The sequence below is a fragment of the Spodoptera frugiperda genome, chromosome 18, assembly GCF_023101765.2.
Source record: "Spodoptera frugiperda isolate SF20-4 chromosome 18, AGI-APGP_CSIRO_Sfru_2.0, whole genome shotgun sequence".
NCBI classification, from domain to species: domain Eukaryota; kingdom Metazoa; phylum Arthropoda; class Insecta; order Lepidoptera; family Noctuidae; genus Spodoptera; species Spodoptera frugiperda.
The window spans coordinates 1,368,396-1,391,727 of NC_064229.1; the positions used below are offsets into that span (position 1 = coordinate 1,368,396).

General features: G+C 35.5%; 1 protein-coding gene across 3 annotated transcripts; it reads left to right on the forward strand.

Annotated features, from left to right (window-relative positions):
• Positions 1-2,578: 2,578 nt before the first annotated feature.
• LOC118282002 (chitinase A) lies at positions 2,579-16,658 on the forward strand. 3 transcript variants are annotated; one of them, XM_035602860.2, is made up of 2 exons: positions 2,579-2,867; positions 14,828-16,658. In XM_035602860.2, the coding sequence occupies exon 2, from the start codon at positions 14,836-14,838 to the stop codon at positions 16,501-16,503; it is 1,668 nt and encodes a 555-aa protein (XP_035458753.2). In that variant the 5' UTR covers positions 2,579-2,867; positions 14,828-14,835; the 3' UTR covers positions 16,504-16,658. The 3 variants fall into 3 exon arrangements, with proteins under 3 accessions (XP_035458753.2, XP_035458754.2, XP_035458755.2); XM_035602861.2 differs by lacking the exon at positions 2,579-2,867 and adding an exon at positions 3,374-3,392; XM_035602862.2 differs by lacking the exon at positions 2,579-2,867 and adding an exon at positions 5,626-5,685.
• The last annotated feature ends 6,674 nt before the right edge of the window (positions 16,659-23,332 follow it).

Consider the following 23,332-nt stretch of genomic DNA (forward strand, 5'->3'; position numbering starts at 1 on the left):
GATTCAGTAATAGGAATCGAGCTGAAATTATGTAAAAATATTTATTGAATTTACTTATGTGGCTATTACAGAGTATGCATGAAAAGACTGATGACTTTTGATGAAGCGAAAGAAGTATGTAAGATTCGTAGCAATTTTTATTCTATTATTAGAACTTAAGACGGGATATTTACCATGTTTATTTATTTCGATGAGTTTCCGATATTTCGGCACTGTTGCAAGCGCCATGATCACGGATATATTGAAAAAAAATCTATTGTCTCTGAATACCCCCATAGAAGACAGGCTTGTCAAAACTGTTCGAATAATCGGAGCGTTTTTAAAAGACTATGGTCCTAGCAACTAAATACTAGTTATTTATTTGAAAAAAAATAAAAGTGCGTAATCGTAAGATCATGCCAGATTCCGATCCGATCATTTCCAGACTCCTGAGAAATTTTAGAAATACCGAATAAAGCCCAGTACAACTTTGCCCGACCCGGGAATCGAACCCCTAGCCCATCAGTCGCTCCTGCAACTACTTGACCAACGAGGCAGCCCTGGTCTGTAATATATTATGTTAATTTAGACACATGTTTAATAAATAACAAGCAGTCCAATAATTTACCGTTTTGACAAGTAATAAAACTGTTAACAAATTAATAAATAGTCCAACTATCGGAAACATTATGCTCTGATTATTTTTATATGACACTTACATATATAACTGTATTCCATACATCAGAATATTTATAACTGATGGTGCACACAATTACATTTCAAGCTACAATGAACCAGTTTAAGCTGACCCCTGAATGTTGGGAAAGATCGTACAAAGCAAGACCAAGATATACTGGTTTTGTATAACTTCATGTGTAGATACTCGTATATGAACATCTATTAAAATCATTGTATGAAAGAATGAACATTACGTAGTGATCGCGTGAACCCGTTCACTTGGAACGAATGAAATTATGAAACTGTTACCTATTCTGTTTTTTATTAAAATAAATAAATATATATGTGGTTTGTCAAACGGTTTGTTTTGCTTGCAACTTGTTTTACGACTGACGAATTGGTTTCAGTTAGTTTAACTGACACATATTTTGATTCATTTTTTTAGAAAGATAACCGCTATTTGGGAACATAACTAGTAAGTACTCTTAGTACGAGTTTGCTTTACGTTTAACGAGATCGTAATGAGAGCACAAGCAATTTTTGTTGGTTATTTTATTAATATTATAAACTAGTATCTGCCAGCGGCTTTGCCTGCATTCCCGTGGGTTAACATCCCGTGGGTCCTATTACCTAAGTTCAGCTTTATCTGTATAGCAAATGTCATCAAAATTCGTTCAGTAGTTTCAGCATTATTGACGAACAAACAAACAAACTGTCATATTTATAATATTAGTGTGATGCGAAAGTGGCAACGACTAACGGTTGCTGAAGGGATTGAGATCGATCGCATTCTCGCCCGTCATTGGTCGAGATTATTCTCACAACCAATAACATGGCGGACCGCGATTGAGCTCATTTCGAATGTTTCGAATTGACAATTACTGCATCACCTAGCTGAACTTTAAAAGGCACTTTTGTCTCTGTTTACAAATGTTAATGGCTTATCAGACAACATAGGTCTAATATATAGTCCGAATGTAATAGTTGTAATGTATATCTTCATGAAAGTTTTGACTGGATCACTGTTTTGGACTATCCTTAATCTTTAATTATCCTTGAAGGATACTTGAAGGTCATCAGTCATTCAAACATTGCGTTTAATATCTTCTTTGTTGATATGTTTAAGGAATATGCTGATGGTTATCAAACCTTTTTCTACACCTACTTCTTTTTCGGAGCTGCAAACTGCCTAGCGGGTTATCGAAGCTTCGGCTCGGGTGGTTTTTAGTCAATAGTAGTCTGACATTCCGTCTCGCCCCGCCCAAGGCGGAGAAGTAATTGGATGATTTTGTCTCCTTAAAAAACCTATTTTTTTTGGTTTTATTTATAAAAAGACTGCTGTACGAAAATTTAACGCAAGGAGCGGAGTTGTAGGGCAAAAACCTTCAAGAAAAATTTTGAGCTCTACGCTCTCTATTTCAAATTTATGTCTCAATAGACCGTTTTTTTAGGGGAGGAAATCATCTAATGACTTCTCTCGCCTTGGGTGAGGCGAGAGGGAGTGTTAGACTCTTAATGACTAAAACCCACCCCTTTCTTACTCCTGCTTTTCGAGATCAAATAGACCGTGCAAGTAAGATTTTACCGGTTACAATTTTTGAATAGGGGCTGTGACATGCCCATGGGGGCCACGAAGTTGGATCCATGTGAAGCATGGAATAGTAGTATTCCGTGGCTTAAAGGAGCAGAGGATGAGAGGAGGAAAAAAGTAGTTGGACTAAAGACGGTTAACCCATAAACATTTGAAGTTTGGAAATCCAATTATTACAATAACAGTACCTAATTGGATTAGAATTTACCCAATATAAGGAAATTAGGCAGTTCTGTGACAAAACAGGAACTTAAAATACATTTTCCTTTTCCTAATGAACAATATATCCAAAGTATTTTGTGTATATATATTACAAACCCGAAACATGTAGCCACAATTCGTGTGACGAACAGTGAAGTACGTACAATGCATACGACGGGCATCGAATCGCGTTTGCAATACTAATCGAGCCCTTGCAGTGCTTTCCTGGACAATACTATTGTGTACTAGCATTAGTATCGGGAGGGCGTGCGCCGGCGCAGCTGTGCCGATACACAGTCAAACATAGTCCAACACACGTGAAATACAATAAAAGTGTATTTAAAAAGTGTGTGAAAATTACGAAGCTGTGGATTTTTTCCGAAAATTGCAAATTTTTTTTTCGGAGTTCTTTTTACTGGTAATTGGTGTTTTTACCTTATTATTTGGATTAATTAAGGATTTAGAAGACACTTTTAAACGTTAAAAATGTCCGTTTGTCCGTCCTTTAGTGAAATTATTCATTCCAAAGTATAGTTCCTTATAATTAGAAGCAAAAATAACAATATTTACTACTATTTTGTAACATAAACAGACCAAATAAGTAGTCTATTACTTATTGTTATGCACACAAAACATTTAGAAATATTTATTTTCACTTTCTTCGCCATTTAAAAACAAAGAATTTCACAAAGAAAGTGTTGCCCCTTTATGATTCAATACCTACTTATTTTGAATGTGAAACAATGCGTGCCGAACTTGACCGAAGACACACGAGGTTAGCCGAACGGTATCGATAGCGAGATATCGTTTTATCTAGAATCTGATTATTGTTATTACGATTATAAATTAATTTTAGTTGCTTCAACAGTGTATTTTATTGATGTAGTATTATTTTTTTTATTAAAAATATAGTGTTTTTTATAAAAGAATCTACCAATCAAAGGTAAAACAACATTTTTAAAATTGTTTCTTTCTAAATTCGAATTTGAAATAAAATCTTTGTCTACAATACCAATCTTGGCGCAGTCGTTTCGAATCGGGCGAGATCGCCATCCGAATTGTTCCGAAGCAGGATTCAAAATTGGAACTTCGTTTATTGTTTTAACCGTTATTTTGTACCGTTACGTGTCCCTTCGCAAATCGAGAGCATGGATACTCCTTTGTGTATACTTTTAACTAAATTGCTATGCGATTTTGAACCTTATTCTGTTGAAGTTAAGACTCTATAGTAGGTTTTTACGGTTTTGTTAGTATGTTTGTCCAAGTGCATTATAAGATGTCTGATAAATATGGCCATTGACCTCAAAATTTTGTTTGTTTACATACAGAGTGCTAATTAAAATTTAAAAATACGGTTTTGTTAATAAATCCATTTCACGTTGCGTTATTTGTATGTTTTGTTATATTTATTTTAGTTTATTTTTAAATACTTATTTCAGTGTTTTTAGAATGAGTAAGAATAATTAAGATAACTTAAAAACAGAAGGTGTCGATTTCAATTCTTAAGTTGAAAAAACAATACGGTGATTTTCATTAAAAAAAAATCTAAACTAGAGTCCCGTGTTTTCTAGCTAAGCTACATTAGAAACAGATTTAGATAAAAAAAATCTAAAATTGAGTATCCTGTAAAGACACTACTGCTTGTCTCTTGAAGTGAAATAAGTTTCAGTAAACTGCGATTAAAAAAATCAACTTCAACCTCCTCTTTTTGAAGTCAGTTAATATACTAAAACCTGCTCTTAAATGTAACAAACACTTTTCTGAAAACCACATCAAAATCGGTTCGGTCAATCGTGAGATAATCGCGCACAAACATACATACATACATACATACATACAAACCAAACACAGAACCTCCTTCTTTTTGAAGTCGGTTAAAAAGGCGTAATATTATCTTCTATTGTTTTACAGGTTAGGAGTTGAAAAGTTTAATTGATAAATCTTTGTATCTTAGCACGTTTAGATAGTAACTGCCAGTTAAAGCCGTTAACTAAGTATTTATTAGCCACGATTGTTAATCTATATACTATACTTAGTATATAAAGCTGAAGAGTTTGTTTGTTTGTTTGAACGCGCTAATATCTGAAATTACTGGTTCGAATTGAATAATTTTAGATGATCTGTGACCATTAATATGGTAAGATCAGGTTTCTTTGATCCTAGGGGTAATTTTGATCCGGAGCTGCTAAGTAGTCCACTTAGCGGGTTTTCCGGGGCTCCGGCTCGAAAAGCAGGAGTAGGAACGGGGTAGTTTTTAGTCAGTAAGAATCTGACACTCCCTTCCGCCTCGTCCAAGGCGGGAAAGTCATTGGATGATTTGACCCCCTAATAAAAAAAGGGGTTTCTTTGACCCAAGTATAAAATAAATAAATAACGTATTTATGCATGGTACAAGATGCATAATTATTTATGTATGCATTTTGCACTATTTACTCTTCTGTGAAATAAAGAACGTAATGTATTAAGATTTTTTTCTGTTTGTGTGTTTATAAGTATATAAGGTGTTCTTAATGTATTTGCCACGGCTTTAATGGGAGATAGTGTTGTGTTTGAAGATCATTGATTATGAGTATTTTTTTTTAATTCAAAGTCTATGTATGCGTTTGTTATGGCGTTTCGTCAATGAAAACAATTGCTATCAATCGTTTTTATTGACGAAGCGATGCATCATGCGTATTTGTGAATCACTCTATGCAGTACTCAATGTTTACTTCTCTATTTTTTTAAATTGAATAAACTGGTCCGGGGTACGAAAATTCTTCACTATTGTAAACTTCAAACACAACACTACCTGCCATTAAAGCCGTGGCAGATACGTTTAGAACATCTTATATACATTTCTTTTATATATGTTTAATGTAACGTAAATAAACTGAATATACTGTTTTTACATTATTATGATAACGTAATGTTGACTAATAGGTTGTTCAATTTAAATGCAATTTTTATCATTTTCCAATATTCTGGTTTCTTATCATTGAAATTGATTCACATTTTATCAGTAAAATGTATTAAGTCATTATAACGTCATGAGAGAAATATTTTTCTGTGAACCATTTGTCATACGGAAGTGATTGGTGAGTGTAGGGTCTTAGATTCGATTACGAAATTATTTATTGGATATTTTTATTCAATATATTTTTTTACTATAAAATAAATATTGCAGTGTTATAAATATCAGTGTTGGTGAATGTAAAATGAAAGTTTTAATACAAAGAGAGGTAAATAAATAAAAGGTACGTTGATATACACTTCATATAATTATGTACTACATTTGTATAATACTAGCTTCTGTCAGCGGCTTCGCCCGCTTTCCCGTGGGATAAAAAGTATCTTAAGTGTTATACCGGACCATAGTTTACCCCTGTTCTAAATTAAATATCGTTAACAAACATACACACAAACACATAAACTCTAACTCATAGGCTCTTAAGAAACTAGTGCGCCTCACCATCAACGATTACATCACTACTTACCATCAGGTGGGATGTAGTCAAGCATTAGTTCTTGTCGAATAAAAAAAAAACTCACAAACTTTCCAACCGCATTTATAATTTTAATAAGATAATTCCTTCGCCGGCGCGAATTAATCAACTAATTAATGTGCCGATCAGACTCTCGTTTCGATCTTGTTAAACGTAATACAAACTCGTACCTACTACGCCCTCAGATCACCGAAAGTTTATAAGATGCTTCGGTAGTTGGTCGCAGTCTAACTTACTTGAATACATAAAAAAAACTAACAAAAATAAAATTCAAACTTATTTAAATCTAGCATAAAGTACAAAATACATTGTAGCGACTTTTAGTATCTACGTAGAACAACAAAAATGCTGGGAACACAACGACATAAATAAGTCCCAACAATATCTAACATTTTGTAAAATAAAAAGTTTATTTGTAGACTTCACATCAAGCTATACAAACCAGTATAACCTGACCGTTGGTTGTGTGGAAAGATCATACGAAGCGAGGTCATGATAAACTGGTCTTGTATGACTTCATGTGTAGTTGTGCACACACAATATTTTCTCGTTCCCGAGTCGGATAAATATAGTGTTCCGGTTTATGTTAGTCATATAGTTTCGCCTTTTGTTCCAAAAAGGGGGTAGTTTTTTTTAAGGGTGGAAAATCATCCAATGGTTTCTCTCGCTTTGGGCGAGGCGAGAGGGAGTGTCAGACTCTTACTGACTAATAACCACCCCGTTCCTACTCCTGCTTTTCGAGCCGGAGTCCCGGCCCATCAGAAAGGGGGTAGCTAGAGGTTTGAGAGAGCTAGCTAATCAAGTCCAACTATCATCATCATCATGATCAATCAATACATCCACTGCTGTCAGCTGTACATAGACTTCCAGATCTTCTTTTCTTCTCCTCTAATAATATCTTCTGATTTATTTCGTTGCGGGATCCAAGACAGTCATTCATGTCCCTGGGACGCGCCGGACTTCAATGTTCCGGTGTTTTCATGGTTGTATCTACTGTAGATCCTGGCTTACAGGAGTTGCAGCGGTATGGGAGGTTGTGGCGGGCTTGTCCCATTAAATAGACTTCCAGATCTTTCCATATCCATTGATTCCAGTACCAACCAAAACTGTTTTTCCAAGACTATCACATTTAAACAAACACATTCTTCAGTTATTATAATTTAATTTTACGCGTGATTGTACCTCCCTAATACATTATGTTTCATAAAATTTATATAATTCATAAATAAATGACACAAGTACACATAAACCAAACAACTACATACCAAATAAAAAATAAAAGAAATTTAGTTTGAACCATACAATACACAGCGTGTATTTAATTATTTTATCACATAATTTAATAAATCTTCCACCCAGTACATGTAATACATAATATAAAACTAAAGAGATTAGGAATTAACATAATATCGGCGCATGCGCACTTATTCAAAGGTTAGTGACGCGCCATAAATAATCCTTAAAATGCACGTAAATTCTTGAATACAAATTGTAATCTCTAACTCGGCTCCAAATAATTAGGGTTGCCATACTTGAAATTTATTTTTGGATTGGCATTAAATCTTTTATGGGTGGGTTATTTTTGTCTTAGGGCAATACACTCGCGTGTAAATATTATGGCTGGCAATGTTTAGATGTGAGGGTGTATAGGAGTGGCCTAAGTTTTTTTAAGGGGGAAAATCATCCAATGCCTTCTCCCGCCTTGGGCGAGGCGAGAGTCAGACTCTTACTGACTAAAAACCACCCCGTTCCTACTTGGAGCCTCGGTAAACCCGCTAGGTAGTCCGCAGCACCGGATCAGTGGCCTATTAAAAGTATTTTATAACATGTGTCTTAAATTAAGCACTAATTCAAAATCATTAATTTTGTGAACACAGGGTACATTGATTTTAAGAGAACACTCTATTTATATGATTTGTAAATTATTGAAATCTACTCATATTGAACTTAAGCATATTGTTATTTACGACTTAGTTCGTTAGTTCGCAGCCCTAGGAAACAACTAATGTGGAAAACAATGCATTGCTTACATTTCGCAGTGTAAAGGTTAGCAGACTTAATCCTGCCGCTACATTCCATTTACAGCTGGAATTATTAATGTACCACTAACACACTGCTGGTATCCGTGTTTTAGATTTCTAATTGTGCTTTGTTTTGTACTATAAATATGTAAAAATATACAAAATCTAGATTATTGGTTATAAAATTATGATTTTTCTCAACATCGTCTTTAACTGACTTCAAAAAAAGGAGGTTCTCAGTTTGACTTATATGTATGTATGTGTGTGTTTGTGCGCGATTATCTCGCGTTTGGCTGAACCGATTTTGATGCGGTTTGATGATTTATAATTAAAGAAGAATGGAGAAAACTTTATGTGTTACATTAAGTTAAATGCGCACCATATTTTTGAGTATGTTACAAAAAATGATTATGGTATAAAAACTAAAAATAAACCTATTCATTTCATTTCACACATCATTAAATGGAAAGTAGTTCAAAATGGCTTAATTCTTAAGAAATAGACCATAGAATTTATAAATAAATAAAAAAGAAATTATAATTTTATTTATTAGTGTTTCATGGTAATCAACAACTAGATAGCTTTTAAAATGGAAAGTTGTTTCTAGATTAAATTTATTTATGTGTTTTTAATATGTTTTTAAATAAACAACTTTAGTTTGATAGTCTAGTCAATCTAGTTTAGTGTTTAGTTTTGTGGTATTTTAATGAAAACGTTTATCGATAATAGCTAATGTGATGATTGTTGGTCTATAGGTCCTAAGGTCCTAGATCATTTCTTCTACTCTGTCGTTTCAATTCTTGTTACGTTGTTCTTGATTGGACTTTTTTCATGTGGGTATCGTTCAAATGAATATTTTCACTCACATATACCGTGGATTGGCAATTTTACTTCGAAAGAAATTGGGTCGAAACAGACTTAGTCAATGTCAAAGTCAAAATTATTTATTTCAAATAGACCAGAAAGGCACTTTTGAACGTCAAAGCAAATATAATAATATTAAAAATGTTTGTCTGTCAGTCAGTCCTCTAGTGAAGTTATTTGCTCATTCCAAAGTATAGATTTCCATGGAGAAGTCTGAGCAAGAAACTCCATAGGTTATTCTTTTCGAGAACCCAAAACATTTGTAAATCACACAAAGCTGGCTGGGCAACCGGCTGCCGCGCAACGTGTAGTGTGTTTGATTTCAGCACGGAGCAACTCTTTGTGTGATCCACAAATTGTTGTTTCGGGTCTGGGCGTCATGTGCATGTGAACTTGTATGTTTTTAAACGCACGACACAGGAGAAAATCCAAGTGAGGGGCAATGTTTTTTTTTAAATACATACAAAAACAGCATCCTATCCCCAGTCACTGAACTAACCGCAAAAATCAACATAACAGGACACCATTTTGTCATTGAAATGATTGATATATTAAACAAAAATACCCAATTTTCGCTTGTTTTGTTCACAAATAACAAAGGGGGAGAAGGAAAGTGGTATGTTGTTATTGTGTACACTACTACCTAATTTGCTTCTGGTAAACACAAATGGGATATTATTAATATACCTAACATATTTTTCAAATACCCCATTTCTGTGATTTTAACCCAATTTCCTTAAATGAGTGCATTTAAGGAAACACTTGTATTATTGTATTTTTGATTATTGTGTTACTCACGTGGTACCCGAATGGCAATAACACTGACATACCTCTTTACCTCTGTCCTTGAAAAAGGACACTAGTGTATTTTGTCTGTCTTCTCTTGTTGTAGGTGTTCATGGGTGGTACTATGTAAAGGGATTCGAAGCCAATAATTGGCACATAAGCGAATCCCTTTACTCATTTGTCTCCTATTCCATGCCGAAAAAAAATCATCTTCAAATTTTAAAATCTATTTTGTCATCAGTCAGATAATGAAAAAATATTAGACACGTATTTTTTTTATTTTGTCATATTGATAACAATACTTACATAAAACGAATCAAGCGTGGGAGCAAATACTACTGTTATCATTTCTAACGTATAAAACGCACCTAGAAGTGACGTTATCCGATATTTAAAATCAATATATCTTCGAAAGTATTTGTTTCCGAGAGAAAATAAAAAATACGTGTCTAATGTTTTTAAATAATCTACAAGACGGACATTAAAATTAAAATTAGTCATCTACCCTAGGCTGCTATGCAATGTCACAAGTTCGATATCCGCACGGAACAACTCTTTGTGTTTCTATTTGTTGTTTTAGGTCTGGGTGTGATGTGTATGTGAATTTGTTTGTTTAATAACCGACTCAGGAGAATGCTAACTGTCTGTATGCTAGTGTGCCTTTAGCTTTTCTGAGGTTCTTTTTCGTCACGGCTTTATCCCTGAAGGGGTAGGCAGAGGCACATTTCACTATGTATTGTAAGATCCATGTAATAATATGTTTACCTCTCTCGGAGATCTTTTTCTTCTCCTCTAACAATACCTTCTGATTTATTTCGTTACGGGATTCAAGACAGTCATTCATGTCCTTGAGACGCGCTGGACTTCAGTGTTCCGGTGTTTTCATGGTAGTATCTACTGTAGATCCTGGCTTACAGGAGTTGCAGCGGTATGGGAGGATGTGGCGGGCTAGTCCCAAAACTAGCTCTTTTGAAGTTACAAATATTCCATTATACATAGGTATTTTTCCATGCTCACTTGTTTTCTATATAGCAAAAAGGCATTGACATTGTTCTTTACTTGAAAATTCAAATCACGGTGAACAAAGATATATCTTATGCAACAGCACAGCATGCGAAAGCATTCACTCTGCATGCGAAGATCAGAATTAGCCTTGCACTCACACACTGGTCACATCGAACCTTTTACAGGGTCAACGACCTCGAAATACGACCACAGATTATCACAGTCTCGCATTGTATGCTAATGTTGCCAGCGAAAAAAATGTCACAGTTTTTTTTTGTTAATTTAATTTTTTTGTTGTAGGTATTGTTTTGTATGGATCTGGTTTAGTGGGGTAGATTTTTTTTTATTTGTGAGTTCTAATAATGTTTGGTGATGATTGTGATAGTGTGACCTTTAGAGATGTGAACTAGTTTTTAACTGTTTATTAATTGCAATAATATTTTATATTATAATCTATAATATACCACAACTATCAAAGAGACAACAACCGAGACTTACAACTGAAGTCAAAGTCAAGGCATATATTTAAATTAATCCTTAATTAGGCACTTTTGAAACGTCAAATTGAATTGTCCGTCAGTCTGTTTGTCAATGAAGCTAGGTGCTTGTTCCAAAGTGTAGCTTCGAACGAGAAAAACTACCATCGTTACTCTAAAAAAAAAACAATTATAATCGATTTTAGATTCTAGATTTTTGTTAAAAACTGTCAATATGCATTTTCCATTATCCCGTGTTACCTACATAATGCTCTAATTATTTTATTTCTATCTAGTTGTATATGTCTATCACACATTATAAAAAAGTCTGTTGTATCACTATAATACAAAAAGGTATTAAAGTATTGGATGAGTTAGTTTTCATTAATCATTAAAACAATTGAAAAATTGAATACGTTTTCCCTTTTAATATAAAAAGTATTGTATTTTTATTTATTAAAAACTCAATTGTATTTGACCACAAAATACTTTTATTAATGCGAATAAAATTAATACATTTAATAAATTATAAAAACACTAACTTAGTCATTTATTAAATCAGGTCAAAATTTTCTATTCATTTCGTTATCAACCGCAGTGACGCATGTGGGACATGGTCTTATTATTATTAGTCATAAGGAAATAATAATAAATATTATTATTGCTGTATTTTCTTTATCTGTATCTTAATAGTTTACTAATACAACGTAGACAGTACTAATAAAAAGGACGGAGCTGCGGACTGCCTAGCGTATTTACTGGGGCACCGGCTCGAAAAGCAGGAGTACGAACGGGGTGGTTTTTAGTCAGTAAGAGTCTGACACTCCCTCTCGCCTCGCCCAAGCCGGGAAAAGTCATTTGATGATTTTCCCCCTTCAAAAAAAAACACCACTCACCAATTTTTCACTAGTTATGAGTCCAATGTAATTATTTCTTCTTTAAACAGGCCATAAATCTACTATTATATAGAACATAGATTTAGGACACTATAAACAATATGTAGAACTATCTAGAATTTCTAAAACCTTAATAATGCTTTGCCCGACTTAAAAAGCCAGTCGAGTTTGAGTCTTCTATTTCACGAGATAAGGTTCATTTTCATGCAAATTATTGCAATAACTGTGCTATTTAGACTTATCGCTGCATGTAATATAGGAAAGCAACACGTTTCGTCTGTCTGTTCGAATGGAAATGTCTATCTTAAATGTTATTGTTGGCTTAATACTAATACTTTTATTGATTAGATTTCAGCCATGATCGTCACACTGCAGGGCAAAAGCCTCAATTAACATTAAAATTAATCGATCTTGTTTTTTGTCTTACAAACTCCTTTCTCTTTCATCCATGCATTTCTATTGCTATTTTATCGAAAAAAACCTTTAATATATTTAGATACTTCTAACGTCAGAGGGACGAAAAACATCTAGAAATTTAGAGGAAATCTGGACTTATAATTTCTAACTATGACTTCCAAATCGCTAACCCGTCATTGAGCAAGCGTACTTGATAATTAATACTCAAACCTTTCTCTGTGTGAGAAGAGGTCTTTGCTTACCAATGAGCACTCATAGAATAGGCTAGTGATGACCATAGTGATGAAGAATCTTTTATTAAAATGCAAGTAGCTGAGCGAAACCAGGTCGTGTAGCTTGTATTACAAAATTATTACACACCTTATCTTTTTAAATTCTAGAATCATAACACTGACACATTAAATTGACAGTTTAAGTGCAATAGTTTCGAATACTTTGGATGCCCGAATGCAGTTTTCGTATGCGGGCAAATTATTTAAGGGGCGTGTTGTTTATGCGGTTATATATTGTTTTTTGTAGGTTATAAGGTCTGAATTTGCATAAGTAAATATATTTTCTAGGTTTTCGATAGGGTACCTAAGTAGGGATGCTTATAAAGCACATAACGTTTTGGTAAATAATGTTTTTGTAAATGTATATTTCAAAATCAAAAATATACACTCATCATACTTTATACATTAGTTGCACGGGACTCCCGCCCAATTGGTAAAAATATGTTCCTTTGCCTACCTCTTTGGGAGTAAAGGGCATGATGTTACGTATGTAATATAAAAAAGGACTGTGTAAATAAAAATCTCATTATCAATAAACATCTAAAAATCTTAAAAATCAAGGGATACGCTTACGTTTTTTAATAAAAGTAAAACCTGTCTTCCAGGTTTCGGCAAAGGGGATTGACCTGAAATGTGTTTATTTTAATTGAACTTACTTTGTATTAGGTATGTATTCGATTATAATGTGAAGTACTAGGTATTAATAACTTTTTTATAATTGAAATATTGATTAGAAATGGAGTTTTGATTATTTAATATATTTCGAAGTCATTAGGGGAGGTCTATGCTCTACGGTTTGGTTCCTATTTACATTTTTTGCTTTTAAATTGTTACTTAGTCTTTTTGTAGTATACACAGTATACAGCATATAATTAATCTCATTGTGTAATTAATTAAGGAACTAAAAGTGATAATCAATATTCTATAACAAAATCACTTTAATTTATGCTCTTAACTTTTAAACGACTCTACATAATTGGATTAGATTATTTCTTTTTTTTAGTATAAGGTTTAGTGTTATAGAAAAATGTAATAACCCATGCAAAGTTAGAAAGAGGGCCAGATTAATTTTAGTTATTAAAATATAAAACAAGACCAAAATAATTAGTCCACAGCCCATATTTTTAACTAACATATAAAAAATAGAATCCCAATCAGAAATATACTTACTTTTAATATATTTAAAACGCAATTTGATTTAGAATCTACGACTCAAATCATAATGAGTCATTAAGAAATGGTAATGACACTGATTTTTAAAATATTAACATATTTTTATACTAGCGTGGTACTAGACTTTGCTTGGAATATTTATTTGTTTAGATATTTTTTTCTTGTATACCTAGTAGTTTAGAATGTTCTTGTTTATTTCGAAATTGGGATGACATGTATCCAGTAAAAGACTTATAGAAAAGTAATTGCTTTTTAAAGAGTTTTCTAGTACCAACCTTCGAGGAACAATGACATTATTTCATACGTATCTAGTGCTATTTTTATATAGGGAAATGCGATGAAGACTCATGTTAGTATAACACGAAAAACTTTAGAAGTAAAGAACGTCAGTAAAATAATGTAAGCAAAATGTAATTGCGTTTTTCTATGACTATGACTGAATACTACAAACTATTTTCTTGGTCGATTGACTTAAAAACTTGAGTTAGTAAAAAAAGATTACGTACTGCTGTAGGTACTCTTTTTATTTGCATTTTACAAGTATGAGTATATTATAAATATGTAGTTAATAATGTTTAATCGACTTATATTAGAACTACTAATAATTGCATAGGATCAAGTTTTTTTCAATATGTCACCTTCCAAACTCCAGTAACAAAGAACGGTACAAGATGAAAAGATGATACATTTTCCTTTAGTTGAGTCATAAAGGGCGGACAGACAATAAGACGAACAATTAAAAACATTGGTCACCTTGACCGACCCACTAACGTGACCGGGATAGAGAAGTGTGCTAACGATTATTATTACGTATCACAAAATCACCGCGGTATCGGCATCCGATACAATGCGGGCCCAACATGTTAGCGGTTGGCCTACTATACCAGCCATATATAAAAGATACCACTCAGATGCAACTCCAGTTCCGAGTTGGCTCTTTAATGAGAAGTTTGTGTCCAACTTTTTCGTATTTATTTTTTTAGAACCGGTTATGGGACGTCCGATGTTGGCGTTAGTCATCGGCGCGGGGCTCCTCGCCGTCGTCGCGTGCGGCCCTCCTGGCAAGCCGTCCTTGGGATGGGGTGAAAGAACATTCGCCATCGTCGAAGTCAACCAAGCCGCCACAGCTTACAACCAGCTGGTAACAAAGAAAGATGCCGCCGATGTTACTGTCACGTGGAACGTCTGGTCTGGTGACCCAGCTGAAAAATCCAGGGTACTGCTCAACGACAAGGAGTTCTGGTCTGGATCCGGATCAGCCACCTCAGCCACTTTCAAAGTTAAGAAGGGTGGTAGATACCAAATGAAGGTGGAACTCTGCAACTCTGCGGGATGCAGCTACAGTGAATCAACCGAGATTGTTGTTGCCGATACTGATGGAAGCCATCTCCCACCTTTGGACTATTCTATTGGTGAAAGGAACAAGCCCTTCAAGCAGACTTCAGGAAAGGTTGTTGGCGCCTACTTTGTTGAATGGGGTGTCTACCCAAGGAAGTTCCCCGTTGACCGTGTGCCCATCCCCAATCTTACTCATCTGCTGTACGGTTTCATCCCAATCTGTGGTGGAGATGGCATCAACGACAGTTTGAAGGAGATCGAAGGCAGTTTCCAAGCTCTGCAGAGGTCATGCAGCGGCAGGGAAGATTTCAAAGTATCCATCCACGATCCTTGGGCTGCTCTCCAGAAACCTCAAAAGGGTTTGTCATCCTGGAACGAGCCTTACAAGGGTAACTTCGGCCAATTGATGATGTTGAAACAAGCGAGACCAGACCTGAAGATCTTGCCTTCTGTTGGTGGATGGACCCTGGCTGACCCGTTCTTCTTCTTCACTGACGAAGTGAAGAGACACCGCTTCGTTGCTTCAGTCAAGGACTTCCTCGAAACCTGGAAGTTCTTCGATGGTGTTGACATTGATTGGGAATTCCCTGGTGGTAAAGGAGCCAACCCTGATCTCGGTGCCCCTGAAGACGGTCACATCTACGTCCAGCTGATGAAGGAACTCAGACAGATGTTGAACGAGCTTTCTGCTAAGACTGGTAAGAAGTACGAATTGACTTCTGCTATCAGCTCCGGTTGGGACAAGATCCAGGTTGTGGACTACAAAGAAGCTCAGCAGTACATGGATCACATCTTCTTGATGAGTTATGACTTCAAGGGCGCTTGGTCTAACGACACTCTTGGCCACCAGGCTGGTTTGTACGCCCCAGCGTGGAACCCCAAGGAGACTTACACAACTGACTTCGGTGTCAAATTCCTGTTGGCTCAAGGTGTAAGCCCCAAGAAGATTGTCGTTGGTGTTGCTATGTATGGACGAGGCTGGACTGGAGTCAACGGTTACAAAGATGGCAATCCCTTCACTGGTGTAGCGACTGGTCCCGTTAAAGGAACTTGGCAGGATGGTGTGGTGGACTACAGGGAGATTGCCAATGAAATTGCTCAGGGCAAATGGGAGTACCATTATGACAAGGTGGCTCAGGCACCATACGTGTTCAGGAAGGAGACTGGGGACCTTATTACGTATGATGACGCGAGATCGACCATTGAGAAGGCTAAATATGTGAGGAACAATAAGTTAGGTGGATTGTTCGCTTGGGAGGTGGATGCGGACAATGGTGACATATTAAATGCCATGAACATGGGTCTCGGTAATAATGCGTGAAGTCAAACTGGTGCGAGTGTTGTGTGTAAATTGTGATCGTAATACTAAGTTTAGGTTTAGGCTGAATGTCTCAAATTTTTATTTACAAAAATTGTTGAACGACTGAATCTGTGTAATTGTAAGTTAATATGAAAAAAAAAAATGTTTAAATCTTATTTTAGTTGTTTTCTTTACCTTGTTTATTAAGCATACCAATGAACCTAAGAAAGATTTCAATGTGACATTGACTGAATAACTACATAATATATAGATATTGCATTCTTCACTTAAGACCCCGTGCAATAGGGGGCCAGTTTCTACCCAGACACAATCCCTAACTGAATTCTATTATTAAGAACTTTGAAATCAAAAACCCAAACTATTCACAACGAATTCGAATCCGAAACCACATTATCACCAGTCACAATAATGTACACTGAACCAAAGCCAATTTTAGCCTTTCCCTTACATAATATTTAACGCGAGAGCTACACGTTGTTAGAGGTCAACGCACTGATACTATATGTATACAATCCTTGACATATAGCGATCACATATGTATGTGCCCCAAGTTCATTGCCGAGTACTTGTGACCCGTTGTATGTAATCTTGTTTTGGCAAAGAAGCTTGTTTGAAATGTTTCTCGTTTACATTTTAAGATTGTTGTATATAGGCCTTCTTAATAAAAAGATGGACTGATTGTAGCAACGTCACGCCTTTTATCCCCGAAGGGGTAGGCAGAGGTGCTCATTACGGCACGAAATGCCGCTATACAATGTACACCCACTTTTCACCATTTGTGTTATATGTTGCCATATACTGAACACAATTCTAGACTCCGTGCTACTACTGAAAAATATTCGAAATACCGAAAAAAGCTCAGTAATACAAGGGAATCGAACCCGAGACCCTTTGTGTTTTTCAACGAGGCAGATGGACCGATTGTGTAAGGGAATAACACTGTTTTTACGGGTTAGGCGGAATATAAGAAGATGGATCACCTGATGTTATCGCAATCGGCGCCGTCTGTGGACACTTACAACATCTGGTCTTGAGGTCGGAGCTATGTAGGTTGTATAGCTCCGTCCCTCTTGCACTGATCAATGATTGACCATTCTGACACTAGCAGACTAAGGCCCCTGGTAGCTCCTCTTGCATAGCGAAACACAACACAAGCGTGGTTTCACGCTGGGTTTCTCTTTCGGTATGTAGTCGAGCTCACTTCGGTTTGCAGTCTACACCGTGAAACCGTAAAAGTGTCTTGGAATAACGGCAAAAAGGGGACACCTAAGTAAGTACTTTCCACTTTATTACTTCACTTTGTTAAAAATATTGTCTATTTAGTATTACATTTTGCGTTCAATGGGTATTTTTTTGTATGTGCTATTGTATAATGGTAGATGTAAAATTAATTAGAAAATACTTTAGATAACTGACACAGTGCTAGTGTTAAGCAAAAATTAAGTGAAGATCATTAAGGAATAAAACGAATTTTAGTTTACATCTTAATTCATTTTCTATTTTTTATTAAGACTGCATGGTTGGCGCGGTGGCTAGGCAAACGTCTGCCGCCGTAACGTAGTTGCGGTTTCAGATTCCCACACGGATTACAACTCTTTGTCTGATCCACAAATTATTGTTTCAGGTCTAGGTGTCATGTGTAAGTGAACTTGTATGTTTGTAAACGACGACGACGACCCACGACGTAGGAGAAAATCCTAGAGTGGGGCAACGTTTTTTTTTTAAATAAAAAATATTATAGGAATGCGGGTGAAGTCGCTGACAGAAGCAGGTCTTTTATAAATATATTTAAAATTAAGAACAATGAGAGTATAAAATTTGGTATTACAGAATTATAATTCAAGAAGTAACAAATTTAATGAAGGTGGTATTCATGTAAGTTATTACACATGTCATAACTTTAAGTAATAAATAAGTTTAGTAATCAAAGGTTTGATTCGAATTATACTTTCATACAACTTTTCTCTTGATTTGTTTTTAATATCTACCGTTAAATTGTAACAATAAAAGATTTGGTAGGTCTGTACTTAATTTTATTGTAATGTAAGTAGGTATAATGTCTAAAGTTTATTATAAAGGTTATCTACGCAACTCCACGCTCATTTTCCCCGAATGGTAGATTAAGGTGCCTACAAAATATGAAATTTTCCCTTGGAATTTTAGATTTTAGATCCAGATCCAAACCGATTTATTTTATTACAACTTTGTACAACTAATGTCAAAAATCGATATCAATCGAATAGATATTAATTTTGGATTGAAAACAATTATTATCTCTGTCGGAAAAGCACCATTACACAGTTATGAATTTCTGCATCTGACATAAGCGCTAACCGTTAGCCTATAAAGGGATTCGATTCCCAAATCAGGCAAAGTGTTATTGAGGTTTTTTCGTTTCACTTTTGACAGAGACCAGGCGATTTACTCTTGAATCTAATTCCAGATAGCAGTACCAGCGCTCTCAGACAAACTTGAACTTGAAGATTACAATACCAACCCATAAAAACTGTAGAGGACGCTCATAGTCTACCAGTTGACTGCCGTTGATGAAGATACAATACAATAGGTTACTAGGTAACTAGATTATCTGTACATATCAAGTAAGTACATACATAAGCAATTCTATTGTGTTTTATTACGGGACTCGATGATGCATCGATTTAATTTGAATAATCTTCGACACAAGTCAATTCTTTCGCCGAATCATTTCAATGGGTTGTCTTGTATGAATTATAATATTTAAAAAGTTTTCAATGGTAATTGTTTTGGTGTTGTTTTAGGTAATGTGAACTTTATTGTGGTTAGTTATTAGGTTGAAAATTTATTGGAGATAAGTACCTAATTGGTTCGTTGGTTAGTAATGTTTTGGCTGTTCCAATGAAAAGGTAAAGGAAAGTATATTAAAGTATTAACTACCGAAAGGAAACTGTTGAAGGCAAATCCTCCGCTAAGCATCGGTCACCAGTGACCGACGTGGCGGTAAACGTGTTTTTTTTATACTTAACGTGTTAAGTATGATACCTATTTTATACTAGGTAAGTTATAAATTCCATTTAAGGAGAAATTTTCCATAATAAAAATTATAATTTTTCATCTGCTGCCTCGATGTCGACTACCTCGTTGGCCGAATGGTCGCAAGTGCGTCTGCCGGATAAGGGGCTCGGGTTCAATTCCCGGGTCGGGTAAATTGCTACTGGGCTTTTTAACGTAATGTGCATCTCTGTCTATCCCTTCTAAAACGTAAATAGGCGGCTATAATTCTTTAGGCATTTTCTCGCTGTGTTACCTTTAAACTTAAACCGATTTGAGAATCAAATCTGAGACAACTAGCGATCATTCTTGCCTTGTGTGGTTATATACTTATTCAAAATGCATTCTCACAGACAATACCAACAAAAGAATGCAGAAAGCATTTCTTAAGGAAATACACAACACAAAACAGCTAGATAAAAACCTACCAAGTTACATATGCAGGTGGTGAAAATTGGAACTAAAATTAACCTATACAAAATAACAATATAAAACTGAATCTGCAAAGACACTAGCGACATAAACAACTGCAAATTTAATTTGGTATTACAATAATAAGTGCGAATTATGGAAACAATAGACTATCGTAACATAATAACTTCTGTTTTTATGTAATCAGATCTTTTTGTATGTCATTGTATTGTGGGTTCGATTCCCGTCATGTATAATATTGTTTTATTGAGTGTCACATACAAAGTTTTCATTGTAACTGATGTTGAATTTATAATAATACAAAATATTGCCTGTTAATAAATCAATAATAAACGTAATACAAAGAAAATGCTGCACAAAAAACCACGAAAAACAACGACGTCAAACAACGCTTGCGGTTTGTTTCATTGTATGAGTGAAGTTACCGGAGGGCCAATTACCCCCTTTTCCAATCCCCGATTCCCCAACAACCCTTAAATTCCTAACTCCCAAAAGGCCAGCAATGCACTTGTAACGCCTCTGGTGTTTCGTGTGTTCATGGGTGGCAGCATTCTTTCTTTCTTTTCTTTCAGATAGATAATATGTTATTGAAATTGGTATTATTGGTAGTAAATGTCATTTAGTTGAAGCTCGAGTGACACTTTACGTATACAAGCAATAAAAATGTCATAATTATCGAAAACTCCAGAATTTAAAAGAAAAATTAAGGAAATCAACATAAAGAAGGCCTATAACTACCGAACGAAACCGGGCCCAAAGCTAGTTTGGTTATCACCTCATATATCTACAAGTTACCTATTGAAGGCCAAACTACTGTTTTAGCCTTAGAGAGCTATCGGGAATCTAAGATTGTACGGCATTTATAGAATGCATACATTTAAATAAATTTATGTTTACAAGATGTGCTTATTTAGTATATTTAGTTGTTGATAAAGATATCTATTGAAATAAGAGATTCTAATAATAACGCCCGTATTTAGGGGGGAAAATGATCCAATATCTTCTCCCACCTTGGGCGAGACGAGAGGGAGTGTCAGACTCTTACTGATTAAAACCACCCCGTTCCTACTCCTGCTATTTAAACCAGTGCCCCGGTAACCTGCTAGATAGTCCATAGCACCGGATCAGTAATAATAATGATTAGAGTCGATAGCCGAGTAAGTATTGTTATGACTACAAAATAGAGGTTAGATTTGGCCAAAAGTGAATATAGTATTTCTTACGTAAGTGTTCTACCCCGACGCCAGAAACATAAACCTCATGGTATATTTTTGTGACATTAATTATTAATTCAGATAGAAGATATTTGTCTATTAACAATGAGAGTGATGGAAGCCTCAGTGAAGGAAGGTCTAGAATTTAAAGGTTGTTGGGGAATCGGGATGGGGATAATTGGGCCTCCGTTAACCTCACTTACACAATAAAACACAACGCAACGCAACGTTTGTTTCACGTCGGTTTTCTGTGAGGCCGTGGTATCACTTCGGTTGAGCCAGCCCATTGATGCCCAAGTATGGCTCTCCCACACTTGTACTTAATATTTAAGCAGATCAACCACTTTAAAATACCTGTATATATTTAAGCAGACTACAGTTTTAATGACTTCAACAAAACTATAATAAATAATTTAAATGTATAAACTTTCACTATAAAAAAGGAGATTAAATAAACACATAATATATCAAAAGGCGACATATACATACGTTAATCAGCATAGTAAACTATGTCAGTGGGTATGCTTATAAATAGCTGATGCTTAGCTATGACAATGAAATAGTTGGGGCTAGAAAACACGCGGATATTATTGAGAAGAATTTAGAACAAAAAATAAATTCATGATTAAGAATATGTGCTTCGGCACGAATGGGACGGCTCGATCGGAGTGATACCACGGTCTCACAGAAAACCGACGTGAAACAACGCTTGCGTTGTATTTCGTTGTGTAAATGAGGTTACCTGAAGTCCAATTACCCCTTTCTTTCATATCCCCGATCACTCAGAAGCCGGCAACGCATTTGTAACGCTTCTCGTGTTTAGGGTTTTTATAGGCAGCGGCGATTGCTTATCATCAGGTGATCCGTCTGCTCGTTTACCGGCTCATTCCATAAAAAGGTCGACCTAATAAAAGTGTGGAAATAAAATAATGAAACACTTACTAACCATTAAACCAAACTTACTGCAATGTACTAATGAGCATTCAATATTATAATATCACCACAAAAGCTCAAAAAACGGAGTACTAAAATAAAAATCCAAAAAAATCATGTCCCCAAAACATTTTTATCGCTCCCGTATTTGCAAATTGGTGGATATTACCTTACATGTATCGGGTAATCAGTATAACGGCATCCGAAGTAACATTGGGCACTTAACCAAGGTACGTATTTATGTGATCACCCAATATCGGGCACAAGACGTTGATAATACGGTGAGAAGCATCCGAGTGGGTCCTGTAATCTGTTGCGTTTAGCCACTGAGAAAACGATTACAGAAGGGTAAGTTTGCAAAAAATACATTAATGGTATTTTTTGGGAACTCTTTTTGGGAAGTCGGTTAAAAAGAACCAGTGTCATAGGAACTAATTATAAGTGTGCTTTTCCACCAGAGATGTGCTATGCTATGTTGCTGTGGATGTGTTGATGTGATGTTTGGCTATAGCATAATATAGCACTGATGGAAAAGAACTCAGCTAAGCAATTTTTTTATATGGAAAGATGCATGCTATGGATGCGTGTTATGGATGCGTGCTATGGATGAGTGCTATGGATGGCTTCCCTACTATCTATACATTTTGGGGGGGGGGAATCATCCAATTACTTATCTCGCCCTGGGCGAGGCGAGAGGAGTGTCAGACTCTTACTGACTAAAAACCACCCCGTTCCTTCTCCTGCTTTTCGAGCGACTATCTATACATTATATACTCGAGCTTCGCATCTTCCTCGCACAGCTACTTTACGGCAGCGCATCTTCATAGCACATTTTATTCACAAAGCTACATAGCTTAGTATCAGTGGAAACAGTCACATAATTTCAGTTTAGCTATAACACCGATGTAGCATAGCTACAAGCACATCTCTGGTGGAAAAGCACCCCAATACTAGCACATTTGACAGCGTCCGGGCTGCAGCGTTCATTGTTTGCCAATCAACTGCTCTTAAGGTGTGGAAATGTTAGCAAAACCTCTCATGTAGAAGATATTTATTTCCCAGAAATGGACTGTTATGGGCTTTTTTCTGAAATTGATCCTGGTGTCTGACGGTTGGCTTAAAAAATTCGCTTAAAGCATCGCCTCTTTAAAGGAACACAAAAAAATATTCTTTTGAAACGTCTCCATGTTTATCAAAAGCAATACGGATTTGACTTCTAA